At 43.6% G+C, this 23,419-nt stretch overlaps 1 protein-coding gene across 3 annotated transcripts in view; it reads right to left on the bottom strand.

The window, feature by feature from the left end:
• Positions 1-17,594: 17,594 nt before the first annotated feature.
• LOC132393173 (rho GTPase-activating protein 31-like) overlaps positions 17,595-23,419 on the bottom strand; it is a 110,042-nt gene continuing 104,217 nt past the window's right edge. For 2 of the 3 annotated variants that reach the window (XM_059968086.1, XM_059968087.1), the window contains exon 12: positions 17,595-20,718. In XM_059968086.1, coding sequence (XP_059824069.1) covers positions 18,601-20,718 — 2,118 coding nt within the window. In that variant the 3' untranslated portion in view covers positions 17,595-18,600. The remainder of the gene's footprint in view (positions 20,719-23,419) is intronic. The other variant, XM_059968088.1, reaches the window with a different exon arrangement.

Here is a 23,419-nt window from a genome sequence, read left to right as displayed (position 1 = left end):
CCATTATTACCTCTCCAGCATTATTTTCCAGCAGTCCAATATCCACTCTCACCTCTCTTTTACACTTCATGTATCTGATGAAACTTTTGGTATCCTTTTTAATATTATTTGCTAGCTTACTTTCGTATTCTATCTTTATCAAAACATGTCATCAAGTTTGTGGATGACACAACAGTGGCTGACCTTATCAAGAACAATGACGAGACGGAGCATAGAGAGGAAGTGGAGCAGCAGGTGGATTGGTGTGAGAAGAACAACCTAAGCCTGAATATGGAGAAGACAAAGGAAATCATTGTGGACTTCAGGAAAGTGCAGACAAGCCAGCCCCCTCTGCGAATACATTGTTACTCCGTAGAGAGTTAAGTGCACCAAGTTCTTGGGGGTTCACATCACGGATGACCACACCTGGTCCCTTATTATCACCTCCTTGAACAAGGCGGCACAGCAGCATCTCCACTTCCTAAAAAGATTGAGGGAAGCAAGGTTCCCAACCCCCATCTTAACTGCATTTTACAGGAGCACCATTAAGAGAGTTGTGACAAGTTGTATCTCCATCTGGTACGGGAGCAATTGAGGATCAGACCTGAAGTCCTTACTTGAAGACTGTGAGAGCAACTGAGAGAGTCATAAGGGTCTCCCTACCATCAATCGGGGACATTTATCAGGAGCGCTGCATACGCAGGACCCTTAGTATTATCAAGGCTCCCACCCATCTATCCATCGAGCATCCTCTTTGACTTTCTTCCAGCAGGCAGGAGACTACAATGTATAAAAACGAGAATGGTCAGGATGAGAAACAGTTTCCTCACCCAGTCCATTAGGCGTCTGAATTCCTGGTCACATTGTATTTGAAGTGCCACTGGTTAGTCTGTTCCATACCTTACGCTGCTTAATATTAATGCCCTTTTGTTTGTTATTTATGTGTGATTCATCTGTAGATTTTATCCTTACCTTCATAAGGTATCCTGTGTTATATGCTTTACACCCTTGTTTAAAGAAATGTTGTCTTGTTTCTATATGCATTTTAAGACCATAAGACCATAAAGTAGAGGAGCAGAAGTAGGGCATTCGGCCAATCAAGTCTGCTCTGCCATTCAATTATGGGCTAATCTAATTCTTCCAGTCATTCCCGCTCCCCTGCCTTCTCCCCATACCCTTTGACGCCCTGGCTAATCAATAATCTACTTATCTCTGCCTTAAATACACCCAATGACTTGGCCTCCACAGCTGCTTGTGACAACAAATTCCATAGATTTACCACCCTCTGACTAAAGCAATTTCTCCACATCTCTGTTCTAATTGGACTTCCTTCAATCCTGAAGTCATGTCCTCTTATCCTAGACTCCCCTAACATGGGAAATAACTTTGCCATATCTAATCTGTTCAGGCCTTTCATAATCCTTTCATAATTCATCTTTTCCTTTCTAATAACCTTCTTAGTTTCCTCCTGCAAGTTTTTAAAAGTTTCCCAATCCTCTATCTTCCACTAGCTTTGGCTTCCTTGTATACCCTCTCTTTTGCCTTTACTTTGGCTCTGACTTCACTTGTCAGCCACCATAGTGTCCTTCTTACATTCAAAAATTTCTTCTTATTTGGAATGCATTTCTTGCATTTCCCTTATTTTTTTAAATTTTTTTTGCAGTAACTCCAGCCATTGCTGCTCTGCTATCCTTTCTGCTAGTGTCCCTTTCCAGTCGACTTTGGCCAGTTCCCCTCTCGTGCCATTATATATGTTATATTTAAGTATTATATGCCCGTTCTTTGGCATTTTTGTTGGCTTTGCCTTCTCCTGTTAGCCACTGTTGTGTCATTCTTGTCTTTAGAATCAGAAACAGAAACAGAATCAGAATCAGGTTTATTATCACTGGCATATGTAGTGAAATTTGCTAATTAGCAGCAGCAGTTCAATGCAATACCTAATCATATAGAAGAAAGTTAATCGATTACAGTAAGTATAGTACAGTAAGTATTAGAATAGTACAAAACCAAAAAAAATTTATAGTGAGGTATATTCATGGGTTCAATGTCCATTTAGGAAACATATGGCAGAGGGGATGAAGCTGTTCCTGAGTTGCTGAGTGTGTGACTTCAGGCTTCTGTATCTCCTTCCTGATGGTAACAGTGAGAAGAGGGCACGTCCTGGGTGATGGGGATCCTTATAAATGGATGTCGCTTCTCTGAGCCACCACTCCTTGAAGATGTCTTGGATATTACGGAGGCATATAACCAAAGTGAAGTTGACTAATTTTACAACTTTCTATAGCTTCTTTTGGTCCTGTGCAGTAGCTCCCCCCAACACACCTGTATCAGATGGTATCACAGCCTGTCAGAATGCTCTCCGTGATACATCTTTAGAAGGTTTTGAGTGATTTAGTTGACAAACCAAATCTCTTCAAGCTCCTAATGAAATATAGCCACTGTTTTGCCTTCTTTTTAACTGCATCAATATGTTGGAACCCGGTTAGATCCTCGGTGAGCTTGACCACCTTAAAATTGCTCACTCTCTCCACTTCTGATCCCTCTATGAGGATTGATTTGTGTTTTCTCATTTTACCCTTCCTGAAGTCTGTAATTAGCTCTCTGGTCTTACTGACTTTGAATGCAAAGTTGTTGCTGCGACACCACTCCACCAGCTGGTATATATCTCACTCCTGTACATCCTCTCATCTCCATCAGGGATTCTGCCAACAATGGTTGTATCATCAACAAATTTATAGATTGTATTTGTGCCATGCCTAGAACACTATCATGGGTATAGAGGGAGTAGAGCAGTGGACTAAGCACACACCCCTGAGGTGCATCAGCGAGGAGGAGATATTATCACAAACCCAGTTAGGAAGTTGAGGATCCAATTGCAGAGGGAGGTACAGAGGCCCCAAGTTATGCATCTTATCAATTGGAATTGATGGTGTTAAATGCTGTCCTATCATCAATGAACTGCATCCTGACAGTTCATTGACTATGAACTGTCAATGTGTGTATTGTCCAGGTGATCTAAGGCTGTGTGAAGAGCCATTGAGATTGCATCTGCCATAGACCTATGGTGGCGATAACCAAATTGCAATGGGTCCAGGTCCTTGCTGAGGCAGGAGTTGATTCTAGCCATGACCAACCTCTCAAAGCATTTCATCACCGTGAGTGCTACTGAGTGATAGCCATTAAGGCAGCTCACACTACTCTTCTTAGGAACTGGTATAATTGTTGCCTTTTTGAAGCAGGTGGGAATTTCTGATCATAGCAGTGAGAGATTGAAAATGTACTTGAATACTCCCACCAGTTGGCTGGCACAAGTTTTCAGAGCCTTGCCAGGTCCTCTATCAGGGTCTGCCCCCTTGCAAGGGTTCACCATCCTTAAAGACAGCCTGATATTGGCCTCCGAGACCGAGTTCACAGTGTCACCGGGTGCAGCAGGGATCTTCACAGCTGTAGTTGAGTTCTCCCTTTTAAAGTGGGCGTAGAAGGCATTGAACTAATCTGATAGTGAAGCATTACTGCCATTCATGATATTGGGTTTTGCTTTGTAGGATCTAATGACCTACAAACCCTGCCAGAGTTGAAGTGCATCCAATGTCGCTTCCAATATCACTTGGAATTGTTTCTTTGCCCTTGTAGTAGCTCTCTGCAAGTCGTACCTGATTTTCTTGTACAGACTTAAATGCCACAGATCTAGTCCTCAGCAGACAATGAACCTCCTGGTTCATTCATGGCTTTTGATTTGGGAACGTACATCAAGTTTTCATAGGCACACACTCATCCACACAGATTTTAATGAAGTTGGTAACAAATGTGGCATTCTCATCCATGTGCAAAGATGAATCCCCAAAAACAGACCAGTCTACCAATTCAAAGCAGTCCTGTGCTTCCCTTGTCCATACCTTCTTGGACCTCTCTACTAGTGTTGCGGAATTCAGAATACTTCTTCGACTGGGATATATGTATATATATCCTGAGCCTTCTGAATTTCTTCCGGAGATTCCAACCATTGCTGCTCTGCTGTCGTCCTGCCTGTGTTCTTTTCCAATCAGCTCTGGCCATCTCCTCTGTCATGCATCAGTAATGGCCTTTACTCCACTGTAATAATGATACATCTGATGTTAACTTCTCCTTCTCAAATTTCAGGGTGAGTTCGATCATATTATGAGCACTTGCCCTTAAGGGTTCTTTTACCTTAAACTCTCTAATCAATTCCAGTTCACTGCACAACACCCTATCAAAATAGCTGATCTGTTAGTGGGTTCAACCACAAGCTGCTCAAAAAGCCATCTGCAGGCATTCTTGGAATCCAGCACTGATCTGATTTACCCAATCTACCGGCATATTAAAATTTCTCATGACTATTGTAAAATTGCCCTTTTGGAATGCAGTTTCTATCTCCCATTGTAATTTGTAGAACACATCCTTACTACTGCTTGGGGGTCTGTCTTCCAACTCCCATCAGGGTCTTTTCAGCTTTGCAGTTCCATGGCTCTATACACAACAATTCAGCACCTTCCAACCCTATGTCAGCTCTTTGTAATGATTTGAATTCATTTCTTACCAACAGAGCAATGCCACTCTTTGCCTTCCTGCCTATCCTTTCAATACAATGTGTATCCATGGACATTAAGCTCCCAGCTATAATTTTCTTTCTGCCATGATTCAGTGATGCCGACAACATCACACTTCCCTGTTTGAGCTGTGCTACAAGTTCAACTGCCTTCTCCTGTATACTGAGCACATTCAGATGTAACACCTTCAGTCCTGTATTAACCCTTTTCCATTTTGTCCAGCTTTTATGTTGCAACTCATCCTGTTGGCTGCAATTTTGCCCTATCATCAGCCTCTCATTGCTAGGAGTCTCACTACAAACTGCCTTTGTTTCTAAACCAACTACTTTATCTTCAGCACTACCACCCCAGTTCCCAGTCTGCGCCAAATTAGTTTAAACCCACCAAAGCGAATCTAGCCAACCTGCTGTCAAGGATATTGAACCCCCTCAGGTTCAGTTGTAACCTATCCCATCTGTACAGGTCATACTTCCCCCAGAACAGATCCAAATGATCCTTAAATCTGAACCCTTGAACTTGATCCTGGCACTAGGGAGGCAACATACCAACCAGGTGTCTCTAGCACACCCAAGGAACTTCAACTCTGCTCCCCTGTCTAAGGAATCTCTAATCAACACTGCAGTCCTCTTCACCTCTCTGCCAGAGCCCGGTCACTGTGGCACCCCCCAGCAGGTCGTCTCCCTCAATAGTATCTAAAGTTGATTACTTATTATTGATGGAACAGCCACAGGTGTACTCGGCACTGGCTGTACATTTCCCCTCCTCCTCCTGACCAGTTACCAGTCTCTTGCAACCTAGGGGTGACTCCCTCCTGGTAGCTTCAGTCTATCTCCTTCTCCCGTATGAGTCGAAGGTCATCGAGCTGCAGCTCCCGTTCCTCAGTGCATTCTCTCAGGAGCTGCAGCTGAGTGCACCTGGTGCAGATGTGTTTACCTGGGAGACTGGAGATCTCTCAGACTTCCCACATCCCACACTGAGTACAAAACTCTGCCCTGGAACCATTCTCAGTAAACTATGCCCTAACAGATGAGAAATGAACAAATAAGAATAGGGAGAGAGTGACTTATAAGACAATTTACCTCAGCCAAGCCTGATGAGTGAAAGCCACTCCAAACACTGGCACACCCCAAAAAACAGCCGCTCTGCTTGCACTGGAATTACCTTTATTGGCCCTTTCTCATGAATCCCTCTTGCTGATTGGTGGCCCCTCAACTCAGAGAAACTGACACAAAACTCTGCCTTTAAAATCTTGACCACCATCCTGATTTAAAGGCAACTCTTTTTACGCAGCCCTGACATGGACTTTTCAACACTCTTAAGGACCTTGCCCCCAACAGTACCCTCTCGAGGCGCAACACCTCATAATTATCTGGGTTAAACCCCATCTGCCATTTCTCTGCCTATAACTACAACTGATCTATATCGTGCTGTACTCTGCCAGTCTTCTACACTGTCCACAATTCTACCATTCTCAGTGTCATCTGCAAACTTACTAACCCACCTATCTACATTTTTACCCAGGTTATTTATGTAGGTCACAAACAGCAGAGATCCTGGCACAGATCCCTGTGGAACTCCACTGATTACACCTCCTGTCCTTTATCATACTGGTGCTAGCTGTAGTAAGCAAGAGAGTCCGGATCAGCCACTGAGCCTTGAGGAGCTGATTGGCTCCACCATTCCCTAGGCACAAACAAAAGTCTCAGAAGTGACGGCTTACCTGAAGAGTTCTACTTAGCTCTGTGAGAGCGGAGGGGTCTGAACCTGCTGAAAATGCTTCTGGCTGGCAGCATGTCAGACTCCATGAGGAAGAGCAACATAACACTAACTCATTAACAAGCGGCAGAGGGAGGGGGGAAGACAGCAGGACTGGAGACATGTTTTGCTGTTGAATGTACATTATAAGGCTATTGCCAAATGGGTTTTCTGCTCTGGGACAGGTGATATACCTAGGCCAAACCTGTGCTGTATCTGGCAGCCATAGACACCTGGAAATCCAAAGCAGCACACACAAAATGCTGGAGGAACTCAGGAGGTCAGGCAGCATCTAGGGAAAACAGTAAACAGTTGACGTTTGGGGCTGAGGCCCTTCTTCAGGGCAGAGGTAACAGTAAGAAGGTGGGGGAGGGGAGGAAGAAGTACAAGGTGGTGGGTGATAGGTGAGACCAGGAGAGGGGGAGGGGTGACGTCAAGAGCTGGGAAGTTGATTGGTGAAAGAGGTAAAGGGCTGGAGAAAGGGGAATGTGACAGGAGAGGGTAGAAGACCATGCAGAAAAGGGAACAGAAAGGAGCACCAGAGGGACGCAATGGGCAGGTAAGAGGAGAAGAAAATAGGAATGGGGAATGGTGAAGGCGGGCGGGCGGGGGGGTGGTGTGGGGGGAGTGCATTGCCACCAGTTTGAGAAATCAATGTTCATGCCGTCATGTTGGAGATTACCCAGATGGAATATAAGGTGTTGCTCCTCCAATCTGAACATGGCTCATCATGACAGTAGAGGAGACCACGGGCTGACATATAGGAATGGAAAGGGGAAGTGGAATTAAAATGGGTGACCACTAGGATATCCTTTTTTTTTGGTGAACAGAGTCTAGATTCCCGGTGAAATGGTCTCCCAATCTATGTTAGGTCTCACAAGTATACAGGAGGCCACACTGGGAGCACCAGACACGGTATATGACCCCAAAAGACTCAGAGGTGAAGTGCGGCCTCACCTGGAAGGACTGTTTGAGGCCCTGAGTGGAAATGAGGGAGGAGGTATATAGGAGTAGGTGTGGCACTTGATCTATTTGCAAGGATAAGTGCCAGGAAGGAGATCCAGGGAAGGGAGAATGGACAAGGGAGTCACATAGGGAACGATCCCTGTGGAAAGCAGAAAGTGTTCCCTCTCATCCCCATTCAGTCCCTTCCTATCTACATACATGACACTTCACATGCTCTTGATCTTTTCAATGACTTTAAGTTCCCTGGCCCCGATCGTGTAACTTTCACTGTGGATGTCCAGACTCTATACACCTCCTTCTTCCATCAGGAGGGCCTTAAAGTTCTCCGCTTCTTTCTGTACTACAGAACCAACCAGTTCTCCTCCACCACCACTTTCCCATGTCTGGCAAAACTAGACCTCACTCTCAATAACTTCTCCTTTGGCACCTCCCATTTCCAACAACCCAAAGGCGTAGCCATGAGCACTCGCGAGGGTCCCAGTTATACATGCCTTTTTGTCAGCCACATGGAACAGTCCCTGTTCCAAGCCTAGAATGGCATCATTCCCCATCTTCTCCTACTCTACAGCTCAGAACCTAATTCTAGGAATTTCCCTCAGTAAGTCAAGTCAAGTCACTTTTTTATTGTCATTTCAACCATAACTGCTGGTACAGTACATAGTAAAAATGAGACAACGTTTCTTCAAGACCATGGTGTTACATGACACAGTACAAAACCTAGACAAAACTACGTAAAAAAAAAACAGAAAAAAAACTACACTAGACTACAGACCTACACAGGACTGCATAAAGTGCACAAAACAGTGCATGCATTACAATAAGTAATAAACAGAACAATAGGGCAATGAGGTGTCAGTCCATACTCTGGGGATTGAAGAGTCTGATAGCTTGGGGGAAGAAACTGTTACATAGTCTGGTCATGAGAGCCCGAATGCTTCGGAGCCTTTTCCCAGACAGCAGGAGGGAGAAGAGATTGTATGAGGGGTGCATGGGGTCTTTCATAATGCTGTTTCCTTTGCAGATGCAGCGTGTAGTATAAATGTCCGTGATGGCGGGAAGAGAGACCCTGATGATCTTCTCAGCTGACCTCACTATCCGCTGCAGGGTCTTGCGATCCGAGATGGTGCAATTTCCAAACCAGGCAGTGATGCAGCTGCTCAGGATGCTCTCAATACAACCCCTGTAGAATGTGATGAGGATGGGGGGGTGGGAGATGGAATTTCCTCAGCCTTCGCAGAAAGTAGAGATGCTGCTGGGCTTTCTTTGCTATGGAGCTGGTGTTGAGGGACCAGGTGAGATTCTCCGTCATGTGAACACCAAGAAATCTGGTGCCCTTAAGTAATCTTAAAGTTAACTTTTTCAAAAATATTTCTAATATTCAGCAGGTGACATTATTGCTTTCATTATTTCTAGGATGGTAGGGGTTTGGAGGGCTATGGTCCCAGTGTAGATCGATGGTTAGTAGGTAGTTTAAATGGTTCAACACAGACTAGCTGGGCCAAAGGGCCTGTTTCAGTTTCTCTATGACCCTGTGCTTTAAAAAAGGTCTGAAAAGTGATTGTAAAAATTCTTTCTCATTTGGATTTGATGGGTCTTTCTTTAGATAAAGGTTAAAATATCTGCAATCATTCTTGTTGCTTTTTTCATAAGTTTGGCACAACCCTCCATACCACCTTCAGGTAGTGTCTGTGGTATTGTTAGTCAATAGCGTGTTAGGCGGTAGACTGCAACAGGGAAGGTCGGAGTTTAGTTGGTGATCAGGAAGAGCAGCCTCATGTAATTGGCCTCTGCACCATACACCACAGGAGAAAGTTTTGTCCTTATCTTTGTTCTTGAAAGAACAATGTAATTAGTGCCAATGTAATTAGTTCCTCTTTACCTGGATTGCTGGGAGTTAATCAAAATCATATTTTAAAAAATCACGCAAAATCGTATGTCTCTTGAATCAAACTGACGTCGGCTTCAACAAAAGAGGGAGGTAGTTCTTTATGGGGTGGAAAATACTGCACACGTACAGCCTAATTGGAGATTAAAACCCGAACCTGGGAGCAAAAACTAGTCATTAACTGATGCCGATGTACAGAGTTGAATGGGTGTGATCTCCTTCCTTGTGCATTCTCCTCACTTTGAAATGTGCTGGGGGATATTAATAGGAATGCAATTGATTGGCACTCGGATCATTTAGACAGTTCTAAGCTTGGAAGTTGCTGCTAGACAGGCCAGACAGGTTTGGCAGAAACCACAGCGAGCCTGAACTGGTTGCTTCATAACAGCTTCTTGACATTTGGCTTCTTCACAGAGCAAGGTCAGACTGGTTGCTGCAGTATGTTTTTACATTTTGTTATGGGAAAAAAGCAAATTTACAGAACTACTTGCACGCTAAGGTCATGCTACCTCTTTCAGCTGAATCTAGTGAGAATACCTAACAATTAATTTTATCTCCAAAGAAGAGGAATATGTTCTCCTCGGTCTTCCCTCGGTCTATCCATAATCAGTGCACACAAATCAGTAGACAACAGGGATGCCCATCACTTCTCCAGTAACTTGCTCATGAAACATTTTTCTGTATTTGACTGTGTAACTACAGCAGCTCTATCTTAAAAATGAGTCATTGGCTATGATGCAGTTTTGGACAATTTGCAAAACTGTTAAGTGACGTACAAATACTTCTTTCTCTTCCTAGTTTTCAAATGAGAGCATCAGCAAGATGTAGCTTCTTATATTTGTTGTTTTAATAGCGACGTTTCTAAGCTTTGCAAAGCCAAGTGTAAACTTGAACAGCCAACAGTGACATGTGTTCATCAAAGAAGAAAAGGCAGAAGCTGGAACTCTGAAGCAAAGAACTGCACATTTCTCACAATGGGTCACAGATCTGAAATGTTGACTATTTATCTTTCCTCAGCTGCTTTCTTCCAGCATTTTTTTTTGTTTTTGTGTCAGAGATAATTTTAGAATTTTGTCCAGCCTGCCACATACTGCTAATCACAGACCTTTACATAGAATTGAAGTGCTGCTGACTCCTGACTCTCAGATCTGGATTAAGTAGTTTATCACAAACAAGAAAAGGTCTGCAGATGCTGGAAGTCCAAACAACACACACAAAATGCTGGAGGAACTCAGCAGGCCAGGCAGTGTCTATGGAAAAAGAACAAACAGTCCTGATGAAGGGTCTTGGCCCAGTCAGTGGCTGTTAACTCTTCTCCATAGAATCTGCCTGGCCTGCTGAGTTCCTCCAGCATTTTGTGTGTGTTGCTTTAACAGATGTAGATAAAGTGGTAAAGAAGATGTACAACATACTTAGAGCATACATACTTTATCCATTGAGGTGTTGAATATGAATGTCAGGAAGCCATGTTACAGTCGAATAAAACTTGGTTCAGCCACATTTGGAGGATTGTGTGCAGCTCTGCTCATTGTCACTACAGGATGACAAGGCTTTGAATCAGATGTAGAAGAGATTCAGCAGGATCACTGAGTACTAGCTACAGGTAGTTGGACAAACTTGAATTGTTTCCCCTGGAGATCTGATGGCTGAGGGGAGACTTGATGGAAATATATGAAATTATGAGAGGCGTAGATAGGGTAGATGATCAGAGTCTGTCTCCAAGGCTGGAAATATTAACTACCAGGAGACGCGGCTTCAGGTGAAAGGGGGAGATTTAAAGAAGATTTATGAGACAGATATTCTTCTTTTCACACAGAGAGTTAGGTGCTGCCGGGACGTGATGAAAACAAATGCAAAAGCAATGTTTAAGAGGTAGTTAGAGAAATGCGTGGATAGGCGGGGAAGGGAGGGATATAGACTTGGTGCGGGCAGATGGGATTAGTGTCAGCACCATCACTTTGGGCTGAAGGGCCTGTCCTGGGCTGTTCCACTCTAATGACCTACATTTAAATTGCCCAGTTGTTATAGCAGAGAATTGAAGTCTTAGTGAAAGCCTGACCCTAAAGGAAGAGAAAGGAAAACATGACATAAAAGCAGGAAATGTAGAAAGGGACAGAAAAAATGGCACAAAGAAGATAAGGAAGAGAAAAATAGCTCCAGCAGACAGATTAAATCAAATGTATGGTATATCTCTTGTATAAAGCAAAGCACAGATGAACGAACCTGTAAACTCCTTTGCAAGAAACTTGGGCTTTTACTATCACAACACGTGTGAGGTCACATTGCAGGGAAATCACTCCCCCACAATAGAGACATTGGCTGACAAGATACTAGTGATGGGTTGAGCCGGGATGTGAAAGGGATTTAGCCGTTCTAGTGCTGAACTCGTGACAGTCTCTGGCCCTCGCTGCCCCCAAGCAATTTTCTCGGCACCTTAGCACCATATGGGATAAAAATAAAAGAGAAGCCAGAAGCAGCTCCAACTGCAGAATAATGAAAACACAGTTGAAAATGACTTGACCAGTCAGAAAGATGATAGAGAGAAAGAGAATAAATGCTTCAAATAGAGTTTAGAAATCTAAATTGCAATGCATTTTTATGAGTTATGAAGTTTCACTCGCCTACTCTAGGATTTTATGTCACTATTCAAATAGGTCTATATTTTCTTGCTATAAATATATTTCTGGGGTGCGTTATCTCACAAGTGTAAAGCTGAAGTAAGCCTGTGGTGTTACTGCAAGCAAGTTTTCCATGGTACCTGTGAATACATGCAAATTTCCATTTGACAATGAACTCAACTTTGATATTGATTATCACTCATGTTGACCCCTTTCAAATGAGGGGAAGGGGCAATCAAGGGAGTGCGTACACACCCCCAGACAAGATCTGCCTTTATTTGATACCACCTGTGGTTCAGAATACCCTGGCATAACGCAAGAAGCATTGCAGTATTATCTATACCTCTGATAATTTTAAACATTTCTATAAGGTCACCCCTCTTTTCCCTATGGACCAGGGAATAAAGGCCTAACCTGGCCATTCTGTTCCTATCATTCAGGCTCTCTGGTCCTGGCAACATCCTTGTAAATATTTCCTCTAGTCTTTGCAGTTTAACCATGTCTTTCCTATAAACGGTGAGCAAAACTGTACCAGGTCTCCAAATGCAGCATTACTGCTCCAATGTAAAGGATATGCTGGCATTGGCGAGGGTTCAAAGAAGGATCACAGAAGTGGTTCTGGGATTGAAATGTTAATCATACAAGGAGCATTTGATGACTCTGGGCCTGTACTCACTGCAATTCAGAAGAATTCGGGGGGGGGGGGGAACTCATTGAAATCTATCAGATGTTGAAAAGCCTCGAATGAGTGAATATAGAGACGATATAACCTATGGTGGGGGAGTCTAAGACCAGAGGACACAGCCTCAGAATAGGGGGATGTTAATTTAGAACGGAGATAAGGAGGAATTACTTTAGCCAGAGTGGTGAATCTGTGGAATTCATTGCCACAGGTGGCTGTGGAGACCAAGTCATTGGGTGTATTTAAGACAGAGGTTGATAGGTTCTTGTTTAGTCAGGGCATGAAGGGAGATGGGGAGAAGGTAGGAGATTGGGGCTGAGAGGGAAATGGATCAGCCATGATGAAATGGTGGAGCAGACTTGATGGGGCAAATGGCCTAACTCTGCTCCTATATCTTATGGTCTTATAATTCAGATTCAGATTCAGATTCAGATTCAGTTTATTGCCATTTAGAAACCACAAATGCAATGCAGTTAAAAAATGAGACAACGTTCCTCCAGAATGATATCACAAAAGCATATGCCAAAACAGACTACACCAGAAAATCCACATAACATTTGGCAATCCCCAATCCAGAGTCCAGAGAGGCTGCTGCGTATTAATATCGCGCTACCGTCTTAGCGCGTTCCCCGGAAAGGAGCTCCAAATCCACCAGACAAAACAAGACCAAAAACTAAAGCTGCAAGACCTGCACAAAATCTCATAGTTACAACATACAGTTACAACAATGCAAACAATAGCATAATTGATAAAAAAAAACAGATCATAGGCACAGTAATAATAGTCCAAAGGTGTTAAAAGACTATAAGTTCGAAAGAAACCACCACACAGATTCCGCAAGTTCTCAGGGTCCCAATTTGACTTGTCATCCCAAGCCGGTGGCAGAAGGGAATACCCCCGCTATGGACTTCCACGGCACCACCCGACTCAGCCTCGCAGACGCAGCACACAGTGAAAGCTCCATCGAACCCAGCCTCGCAGATGCAGCACACAGTGAAAGTGACCTGATCGCAGTGAACTCCGAGTCTGTTGAACCTCTGAGCCTCCAACCATCCCCTCCGGCACAGCTTCTCCGAGTACCATCCTCTGCCGAGCGTATTAAGACGTCCCCGCCAACGGCCATCGGCAACGCGACCCCGAGGACTGGGGACCTGTTCTTCTCAGCAGAGTCCTGGACCTCACAGCAGCAGAAGCAATGAAGAAGGTCTTCCTGGAGATTTCCATATGTTCCTCCGTGCTCCCACATCCGTTTTCAACCGATTGTGATTGCACACGGCACCCCGCTTCACAAATAACAGATAAATCAGCTCTGGAGTGGCCGCTGCAAGCTGCGTCACGCTGCCATCTTGGATCATGTCCCAACTTCTATACTCAATGCCCTGATTGATGAAGGCCAGCATGCTATATGCCTTTTTCATCATTGTGTCTACTTACAATGCCTCTGCAGTCCTTCTATTCTATTACACTCCCTACCATTTACTGTATAAGTCCTATATTGCTTTCACCATCCAAAATATATCAACTTGTCTGTATCGAAACCCATTTGCCACTTCTCAGCCCACTTCCAGTTGTAACTGTCTTTGCTATCAATAACACCTCTTAATTTTATGTCATCCATAAACTTACTGATCAAGTTTTGTGTATTTGTATCCAAATTGTATAAATAAAGGATGAATAATGTGGGTTCTAACACAGACCCCTACAGGACATTAGTCCCCTGCCTCCATTCCAAGAAACAGTCTTCAATCAGCTCCCCCTGCTTCCTACCTTTGACCCAGTTTTGAACCCACCTAACCTGGTGTAAAGTTCATATTTCTGGATGACCTCCCAATCTAAAGCTTAATGAGCCAATGTTCTCGTATTAATGAACTTTCCTGTCTGGTGATTGTTTACTTGTCTGTTTGATTCAGAAAGGAGCTTTGTTGATTGTGCCTGACACCAGAATGTGACATTGCACACCCCGTAGGTAGTGAGGGGAGACGAGTTTGGCCACATTCTTTCCATACTATTCTGAATGGAGCTCAATAAGACGCAGGGATTTATGTCATATTTCAAAGATGGCCTTTGAGATGCTTGGCTAATTCCTTTTCACGTTAAAAAAAGGAATTGAGAATTTAAAAAATACCATAAGTCCTATCAGCCTGATTATGATATGGAAAACCTGCTGGTCGATGAGCAACACTCATAAAAAGATGTTAACATCTTGGGTGTTAACTGTTGTCGCAACGGATCCTCCCTTCTACTGCTCCTTAATTGGGAACTATCTCCGCCCTGCCCTGCTACAGTGGTGTCATCACAAACAAACTATTTTTTCACAGGTTCCAGATTCGTCATCTTGTTTCCTTCCCCACCCCCACCCCCGTCACCTCTCATTCTACAGGCCATGTAGGTAACGTTCCTCCTTCCTATATTAAGATAAGTTGGGAGAAACAGAGTCTCTTCCTTGGTACTAAATACTTCCTTCAGCCTCTCTATCAAATTTGCTTTTGGCCTGACTTTGATGGTCACTTCTTAGAGATCAGATCTCAGGGAAGATCAGTGTCTCTCCGTCTCTCTATCCTCAAGTGCTGTCTGACCGCTGGCTATTTCTCGCTCTTTCTTCCTTAATTTTTACCCCTACTTATTCATAGTTTTTCAAAGATTTCTGCATTGCTAAAGGAATCATAGGAAATAGAGATCATTGAGAAAGTTGATAAGCTACAACAAATGTACAGAATGGTGAATATTCTCTACTCCTGATTCTATTCATTATGTTTTTCATCCTTTAGCGCACATTAATTTCCACCACAGGATCCTCCCAGATTGAGTTAATCCAAGATCACCCACCTTTTCCATTCAATTGCCTTTCTTGACATCACCAAACATTTCCTCTTCTCAGTGTTTATTCCCACAAATTGTAAAAAGACATCTCCATACCTTCATCAGAAAGGTCATTGTTGTTCCTTTCTATGCCCCTCTCCAACCACTCGGTGGTCATTGTGTCTCTTCGAGTGAAAGGTTGTTAACAGTAACTGTTACCTGCTTGCTCCACTGCTCTACTCTCTCTACACTTATGACTGCATGGCTAGGCACAGCTCAAACACCACCTATGAACACCACCATGGGCCAAATCTCAGATCATGATGAAGAGCATGGGTAGATCAGATCAGTTGGTTGAGTGGTGTCACAACAGCAACCTTGCACTCAACGTCAGCAAGGCCAAGGAATGGACTGTGGACTTCAGGAGGGGGAAATTGGGTTCAGCTTGGGTTCAGCAGTGGAAAGTGTGAGCAGCTTCAGGTTCTGGGGTGTAAATATCTTGGAGGATCTATCCCGAGCCCAACATATTGATGTCATCATGTCAAAGGCACGTCGGTGGCTATGTTTCACGAAGGGTTTGAGAAGATTTTGTACGTCACCAAACATTCCAGCAAATTTCTATAGGGAGCATTCTGACTGGTTGCATCACTGTCTGGTAAGAAGGTGCTAATGCACAGGATCTTCAGAGGCTTCAGAGGCTCCATCATGAGCACAAGCCTCCCCACCATCAAGGGCACCTTCCAAAGGCAGTGCCTCAAGCAGGCAGCCTCCATGATTAAGGAACCTCACCATCTGTGTACACATGCACTGTTTTCATTATTGTCACGTTTGTCTTGATAAAAGACAAACTGCAGGGGTAAAACTAACACATACTGTATTTATTTACAGTTCACTCCAGTCATGGCTTCAGCTCCACACGAGCGGGTGTGACCAGCTCAGCAACGGCACTTCCAGTTCCGGGTGAACCATCCACATTGCACACTGGGAAATGAAGTTCTGTATGATGTACAAACAAAATAACACAACTACTACCATCAGGGAGGAGGTTCAGGGGCCTGAAGACTCACACTCAACATTTTAGGAGTGGCTTCTACCCTTTTACTGTCAGATTTCTGAATGGTTCATTGAACCCACGAACATTACCTCACTATTCATCCTTTGCACTAAACAAACACATTTCACAACTTATGATGACAAACCTGATTCTGACCTGCTGGGTATCTGTGGCACCACTTGCTCGTATGGAGTGAAAGTGCAATAAGTATCTTATGAGCTGATTATTTCACCCACAGTGTTGCTTTTAGGTACTTTAATTATAACTGCAATAATTTTTCTGCCATTCTTGACTGGCAAATCCAGAAACTCCTGTTGATAATTGGATTCTAGATCTCCAGGAAATTTCATTTTCTTGTTAACAAGCTTTTGGACGCTTATGCGCATTTCATTCACAAACAAGAGAAGATCTGCAGATGCTGGAAATCCAAGCCCCACCCCCCCAAAAAAACACACACACGGCAGCATTGGGGTACAGTCGTCCTTTTGAGAAATTGGTGGTGAGCTGTCTGCTTGACCATTGCAGACCTTCTTGTTATGCTATGGCCACTGTGCTGTTGGTGAGGGAGTTCCAGGATTTAGGCTAAATGACAATGAAGTGTGCAGATTTTCTCTTGTTTATGAAGGACTGGCTATTTATTTCCAAATCTGAGTGGTGTGCAGTTTGGGGCAATGGGGCAAATCTACTGATGCTCCCATGTTTATCTCTAAGAGGTTTCATGCCATCCAGGACCGAGCATTCTGCTTGACTGATAAATAAGTTATGTTAAACAGGTGTGCTGTTAGCATGTTAATTGAAAACAGAGACTTTCTGACTTTCCCTGAAGTTCATTGATCCTCAGTGCTTGCTGCTGTTGGTCAGTTTTAAGCTGGCTACTCTGGTACGTGCAATAGTGGAAGGATGGGAGGAGACTTCCGGGTAACAACTAGATGCTGTCGAATGGGTAAGCAAAGGTGAAACGACATCTCTGTCTGCACCCATTTATTACCTTTAGAGGAGGGACAAGGTCTTATTGAGTCCCCGATGACCCACACATCTGGATTTAGAATTTTTAAGAAGTCACTGTTCTGAAACATTTAACTTTGAGCTTAGAAAACTAGACGGCTATGCGGCAGGGAAATTCTACGCAGTTTCTAGAGTAGGTTACGTGGTCGGCATAACATTATGGGCCGAAGGGCCTGTAATGTGCCGTAGATTTCTATGTTCCCTTTACAGCTGCTGCCCGAGCCACGGAGCATTCCCACCATTTTCTGCTTCTAGGAATGACTAAACACTCGACACTGTATACTCGTGTTCAAACTATTTAATTCTCATACTTGACAAAAAATACTTATATTTAATATTTGACAATATAGAAATAATTTCAATACATATGAGAAGTACATTAACATTGGAAACCGAGATGATAAAGCATTTACAGAAACACCGACGTTTACTCTTTGAGATGGTTTTGCATTGAGATAAATAATCTAGTAGTATGTCTAAATAGATTATCTGCTTTGGTCAAAAGTCACTCTTTACTTCATAATTTGCCAGTTTTTTTTTAACTTTTCCATGAGGTACAAAGAAATGAATCCAGATTTGGAAGGGGAAATAATTTGAATGTCCATTGCTCTATTAATATCAGTAATAGAGTAATGGGGATAGAAGCCAATAGGAAAACAGCATAGCACGTAATGATAATGAAAGTCAATCTTTAAGTGCATGAAACATCAACAATGGATTCTCCGCATTTATTTATACATAAAGTAAAATCTTTCTCTTACAGGTATTACTAGAAGATGTAAGGATAATTACAGTAATGTACCCCTTGTAGAAATTAGGCTAAAGTGAGAGATGATTCATCAGCAGGACTGATATTTTTGCAGTTACCAGTTTCCACACATTCAAGGCACAGATTTCATTCTGAGAAAGCTTATAAAATATTCTTTTTAATGAACTATTTCTTATTACTTTGCCTATTTTACATTATCCTTCACCCATTTTGATTTGACCATGGATATGTTGTGTGGAAACCAAAGTTAGAATCAAGCACCTTCTTGTTTATTAAAGGCCTAGCATTTTAAACATTTAAAGTTATCTTACCTTGTAAACCAAATAACCTTATTTCTTACCATGTACAAGTCTGGATTCTTTTACATTCTCTACCCCCTTCTTAGTCTGACATATACTTTAAAACTGTGAGCTGTTTGAGCTTGGGAGGAAGAATACATAAGGTGTTGGCGATGAAACGAGTCATTAAAAAATAGAATCTTTTGTCAAGTCTCCATAGTCTGTGAGATCATTAAAAGCAGTCATTCGATTTGCCTGCCGCTTCTATTTTCAAACACCATGGATCTCCTCTGGGGCTGGTAGAAGCAACTGGTTGAGGTCTCTAGCCTCTGCCCACTTTTAGGCACGCTCATGCGATTTCGAAGGGTGACCCCCTCTGGCCCTTTCTGACTCTCGGTAAGTTCCGCTGAGTGGCTGCCAGGAATTGGGTGATCTGGCTCTGGCGCCTGTGACTCCGGACTGGATTTCACCGGGCTGAGGGGTGCCTTGCTGGCCTCCACAGGGGACGGGCGTTCCATGTTCGGCCAGGGAGGGCTGAACAGGATGAGGCTCTGGGGCCTGCTCGCCTTCGCCCTGTTCTGTACGTGTCGCGTAAACGCAGGCTTCTGCTGCGCTGCGGATCTTTCTGTTCTCAAAGGCACAGAGCTGTCTGGTAGATCTTCCCCTTTCGCCTGACTGGTTTTGGACTGGGAGAGCGAACTCTCTGCAGAGATGGCACACTTTGCATGATCTGGCGCTTGAGACTTCGGCAGACCATTTTCCTTCCCGTCTTTAGGTTCCGCCATTGGTGAATTGGTTACAGGCGGATCCAGCCTTTGTTTGCTTTCAGGGCAATTTGATTCACACAGTGTCACTGGCTGCAGAATCGTTAGTACTTTGTCCAGAGGGAGGGAGGGGAGTGTGAGGTTCTTCTTTGGCAAAGGCTGGGGGACCTGCGTAAACTGTACCTTCGGTGGAATGACGGGAATTGCTTTGACCTGACACATTTTTATCATGTAGGTTGTTCGAATAGCAGTGACGCCAACTGGGAATGACTGCACTGGGGATCCATCGGGTACAGAAGGTTTGTTATTGGCTGAATGTGAAGCAAATATTGGTGGCCTATCTTCAGACTTGAAGTGTCCTTCCTCAGTGCTATCAGGCGTTGCCACTGTTGACATCGCATTGACGCTCTCTAAGCATGGTGTTGCCCCAGTGCTTCCAATATGTAGACCATCCAGTTGAGAAGATGCTAAAGCATCATCTTCAGCTCCTAAACCAGTTAGCTGTGTTTGCGTGGAGATTGCCTCTATTTCATTCAGGGCGTTTACAGGCTTGGTCACAGGACAGCTATTGTTTAAAAGTTCACCGTTACAAATTGGTGAAGGAGTCTCTGGGCTCTGATCATTCCAATCAGTCTTCTTGTTAGCAGATTGATATGGCACATCATAATACTCTCCAGGAGCTACTTTATCCGCACAAGCATCAAGGGGCCATAAATCCTGATCAGCATATCGCCATTCGTCTGGCCGTATATCCGGTGACAGCTTTCCCAAGCAGTCTTCCTCATCGCTTTTGGCTTCAACCAGCTGGAATGAAGGGGAGCTGGGTCGATTTGGTGTGTCGCTGTCCGTCCACTGTTTGCCAGGGGCGCCAGGCTCACCGGTATCAGCCGGCAAAGCTTCAGATTTCAGGTCTGACTGAATATCTGCCATTTGCCCCTCATGAACTACTTCATTGCAGGAAAGATTTTGCCCTGAATGTTCTGCCCCCGTGTGCAAACCATCTGAGCATAGTTCTGAAAATTTAATATCTAATTCTGCGTTTGATCCAAGTTTGTTAATGCAAGATTCTGAAGACTGAAATTCTTGAGAAGCAATTGAATGTTGATCCTTTGCATCTGAATTAATATCAATTAATTGACTTGAATCTACAGATGCTCCAAAGCACTCTGTTGGTGAGCTCTCTGTTATTGCCTTCAAAATATTTTGATCAGTTATTGACTGTGTATGCTCCATCTCGGAGGAAGGGTTCAGTAAGGACCCAGTAGCCTGGATTTGACCGGGTATCTTGGTGCTGTCCCATTCACTGGAACATTGACTACCTGTGGACTGGAGAGAGATTTCTTCAGGATCACTTTCAAGCATTAGAGGTGAACTTTGTGAAAAGAGGTTAGGGAGACTGTGCATTCTTTGATGCCCAGACATATTTGCTACCTTCGAGGCATCAGGCAAGGATGTATACATAGTATCATGGGATTGGACAAACTTTTCTTCCATATTTTCCAGAAAGACATCAGGCCCGGTGATCTCCTCAGGTTCAATGATCTTAAGTTCTTTGGTAAGGGGCCACAGATGCTCCATGACAGAGTTATCTGTGTCCTACAAAAAAAAACACAGACACTGATATTTATGGAACTTGCATTGGAATAGCATATTCAGTTTACCAATATCTTTGACTAACAGGACTCTGTGTCAGATGGTGCAGAAGTAACTCAGGCACCTACACATTGATCAAAAGGATAGTTCAATGGGATAACTGCACTAGATAATGAGTAGATTCTCTACCTATGGCAACCACTCTTGGCTCAGGGATGTAATTGACCTGAATAATCCTATAATGCAGAGACAAAAGTTAATTAGGATTTGTGCTCCTTAACGTTGCCCATTCCCTTAGCCATGATGGCAAGCTGACTGACTTTCACCCTACGTTGCAGAACTGAGAGAATATTGCCTGGTCATGGGTGCCATGTACCACTAAACAAAAGGTACGCCTTCTCTTCTAGGTGACACAAAGACAATGGCAACTTTTAGAAAAGAAACAAGAGAGTTGTCACTGGTCTCCCATGCCCAATTTCACTGAAGCAGAATATCTGGTCATAGAGTCATAACAGCACAAAAGCAGGCCCTTTGGCCCAACTCATCCACTGAGCTAGTCATATCTGTCCACATTTGTCATATATCCCTTATACCCCATTCCCCCCTTGTGCTTATCTAGATGGTTTTAATGGTACTAAATTGCCCACCTCAGCTACTATTTCTGGCAGCTCATTCCAAATCCACACCCCCTTCCCTCTGTGTGAAGAAGTTACCCCTGCTGTCCTCTTTAAATCTCTCACCTCTGATCTTAAACCCATGCTTTCACCTGTGGTTTCACCCTCATGATCCTATATCCCTCTATCAGGTCACCTCTCAATCTCCTACATTCCAGCAGTAATGTCCTAGTGTACAGTATGCAGATTCAATACCCTGACTGATAAAGGCCATCATGCCAAATGGAAAAGAGTAAACAGTCCGTGTTTCGGGCCAAGATCCTTCATCAGTCCTGGTGAAAAGTCGCCTGTTTACTCTTTTCCACAGATGCTACCTGGGCTGCTGAGATGCTCCAGAATTTTGAGAGCATTGCTTTGGATCTCCAGCAGCTGCAGGTTTTCTTGCCTCAACACACCAAGTGTCTCCTTTACCACCTTACCTACCTTACAGTGAAGAATACACTAATCCTCCTAGGTCGATCTGTTCCATAACTCTGCAGTCCCCTCCCATTTACTGTATACGCTCGACCCTGGCTGATCTCCCAAAATGCAATAGCTCACATTTACCTGGCTTGAGAGCTATTTGGCAATGCTTAACCCACTTAGCTAGCTGATTAAGATCTCCCTCTAACTTTTCATAACCATCAACAATTCTATTTTCGTATAATCCACAAATTTACTAACCACGCTTTCTACATTCACATCCAAGTTGTTTGCCAGCAACCAATGTCCCAACACTGACCCCTAGACACAGGTGTTTGGTCGGATAAGCAACCCTCAACCATCACCCTCTGCTCCCTACCACTGAGCCAATTAAGAATATAATCGGCTATTGCCCCCCGGATCCCATCCGATCTAACTTTCCAGGCCAGCCTGCCATGAAGGGCCTATTTTAGCAAGACTTTGGGCAATGTCCTGCATGGGAGGATAGTCAAGAAGGTCAGGACAAGGTAGCAAATTGGATTAGACACGGGCTTCGCAGGGGAAGCCCGAGAGTGGTAGTAGATGGTTGTCTCTCTGACTGGAGTGTGTGCAGTGAGCAGTGCTGGTTCCATTGCTGATTGTCACCTGTAGCAATGATCTGGATGACAATATGAGAAACTGAATCAACAAACTTGTGGCTGACAACAAGATTCTGCATGTAGTAGACAGCAAGGAAGGTTATCAAAGCTTGCAGCGGGATCTAACCAGCTACAAAAACAAATGGACTGACAAAATGCAGATGGAATTTAATGCAGGCAAGTGTGAGGTGCTGCACTTTAGGAGGGCCAGCCAGGGTCGGACTTACATGGTAAGCAGTGGGACACTGATGAATCTGGGAGAACAGAGGGATCTGGGAATACAGATCCATAATTGTTTGGAAGTAGGTAGATAAAGAAAGCGTTTGGCACATTGGTGTTCATAAATCAACGTATTGGATTTAAGACTGTTAGAAGTAGCTTATTATTTTTAATCCTTTCTTATTTCTCTTCTGATAGTTACATATTTGTATATCTGTGCTCTTGTAATGCTACTGTAACACCATAATTTCCTTTGGGATCAGTAAAGTATCTATCTGTCTATTGAGTAAAGGTGTTGAAATACTATGACAAAGTTGTCTAAGATGTTGGTGAGACCTATTTTCGAGTATTGTGTGCGGTTTATGTCACCTCCATACAGGAAAGATATCAATAAGATTTAAAGGGTGCAGAAAAAATTTGCAAAGATGTTGCCGGGACTGGAGGACTGGAGTTATAGGAAAAGTTTAAATAGGTTAGGACTTTATTCCCTGAAGGGTAGGAAGATGAGGGGAGGTTTGAGGGGTATAGATATGGTAAATGCAAGCAGGTTTTTTCCACTGACTGGTTGAGACTAACACTAGAGGTCATGGATTAAGGGTGAAAGGTGAAATGTTTGAGGGGAATATGAGGGGGAACTTCTTCATTCCAAAGGTGGTGAAAGTGTGGAACGAATTGCCAGTGGAAGCAGTGGATGTGGGTTTGATTTCAAAATTTATGAGGAATTTTCAGTTATATGGAAGAGAGAGGTATGGAGGGTCATGGACCAGGAGC

Source organism: Hypanus sabinus, chromosome 4, assembly GCF_030144855.1.
Source record: "Hypanus sabinus isolate sHypSab1 chromosome 4, sHypSab1.hap1, whole genome shotgun sequence".
Lineage (NCBI taxonomy): Eukaryota > Metazoa > Chordata > Chondrichthyes > Myliobatiformes > Dasyatidae > Hypanus > Hypanus sabinus.
This window is presented reverse-complemented; position numbering and strand designations above follow the sequence as displayed.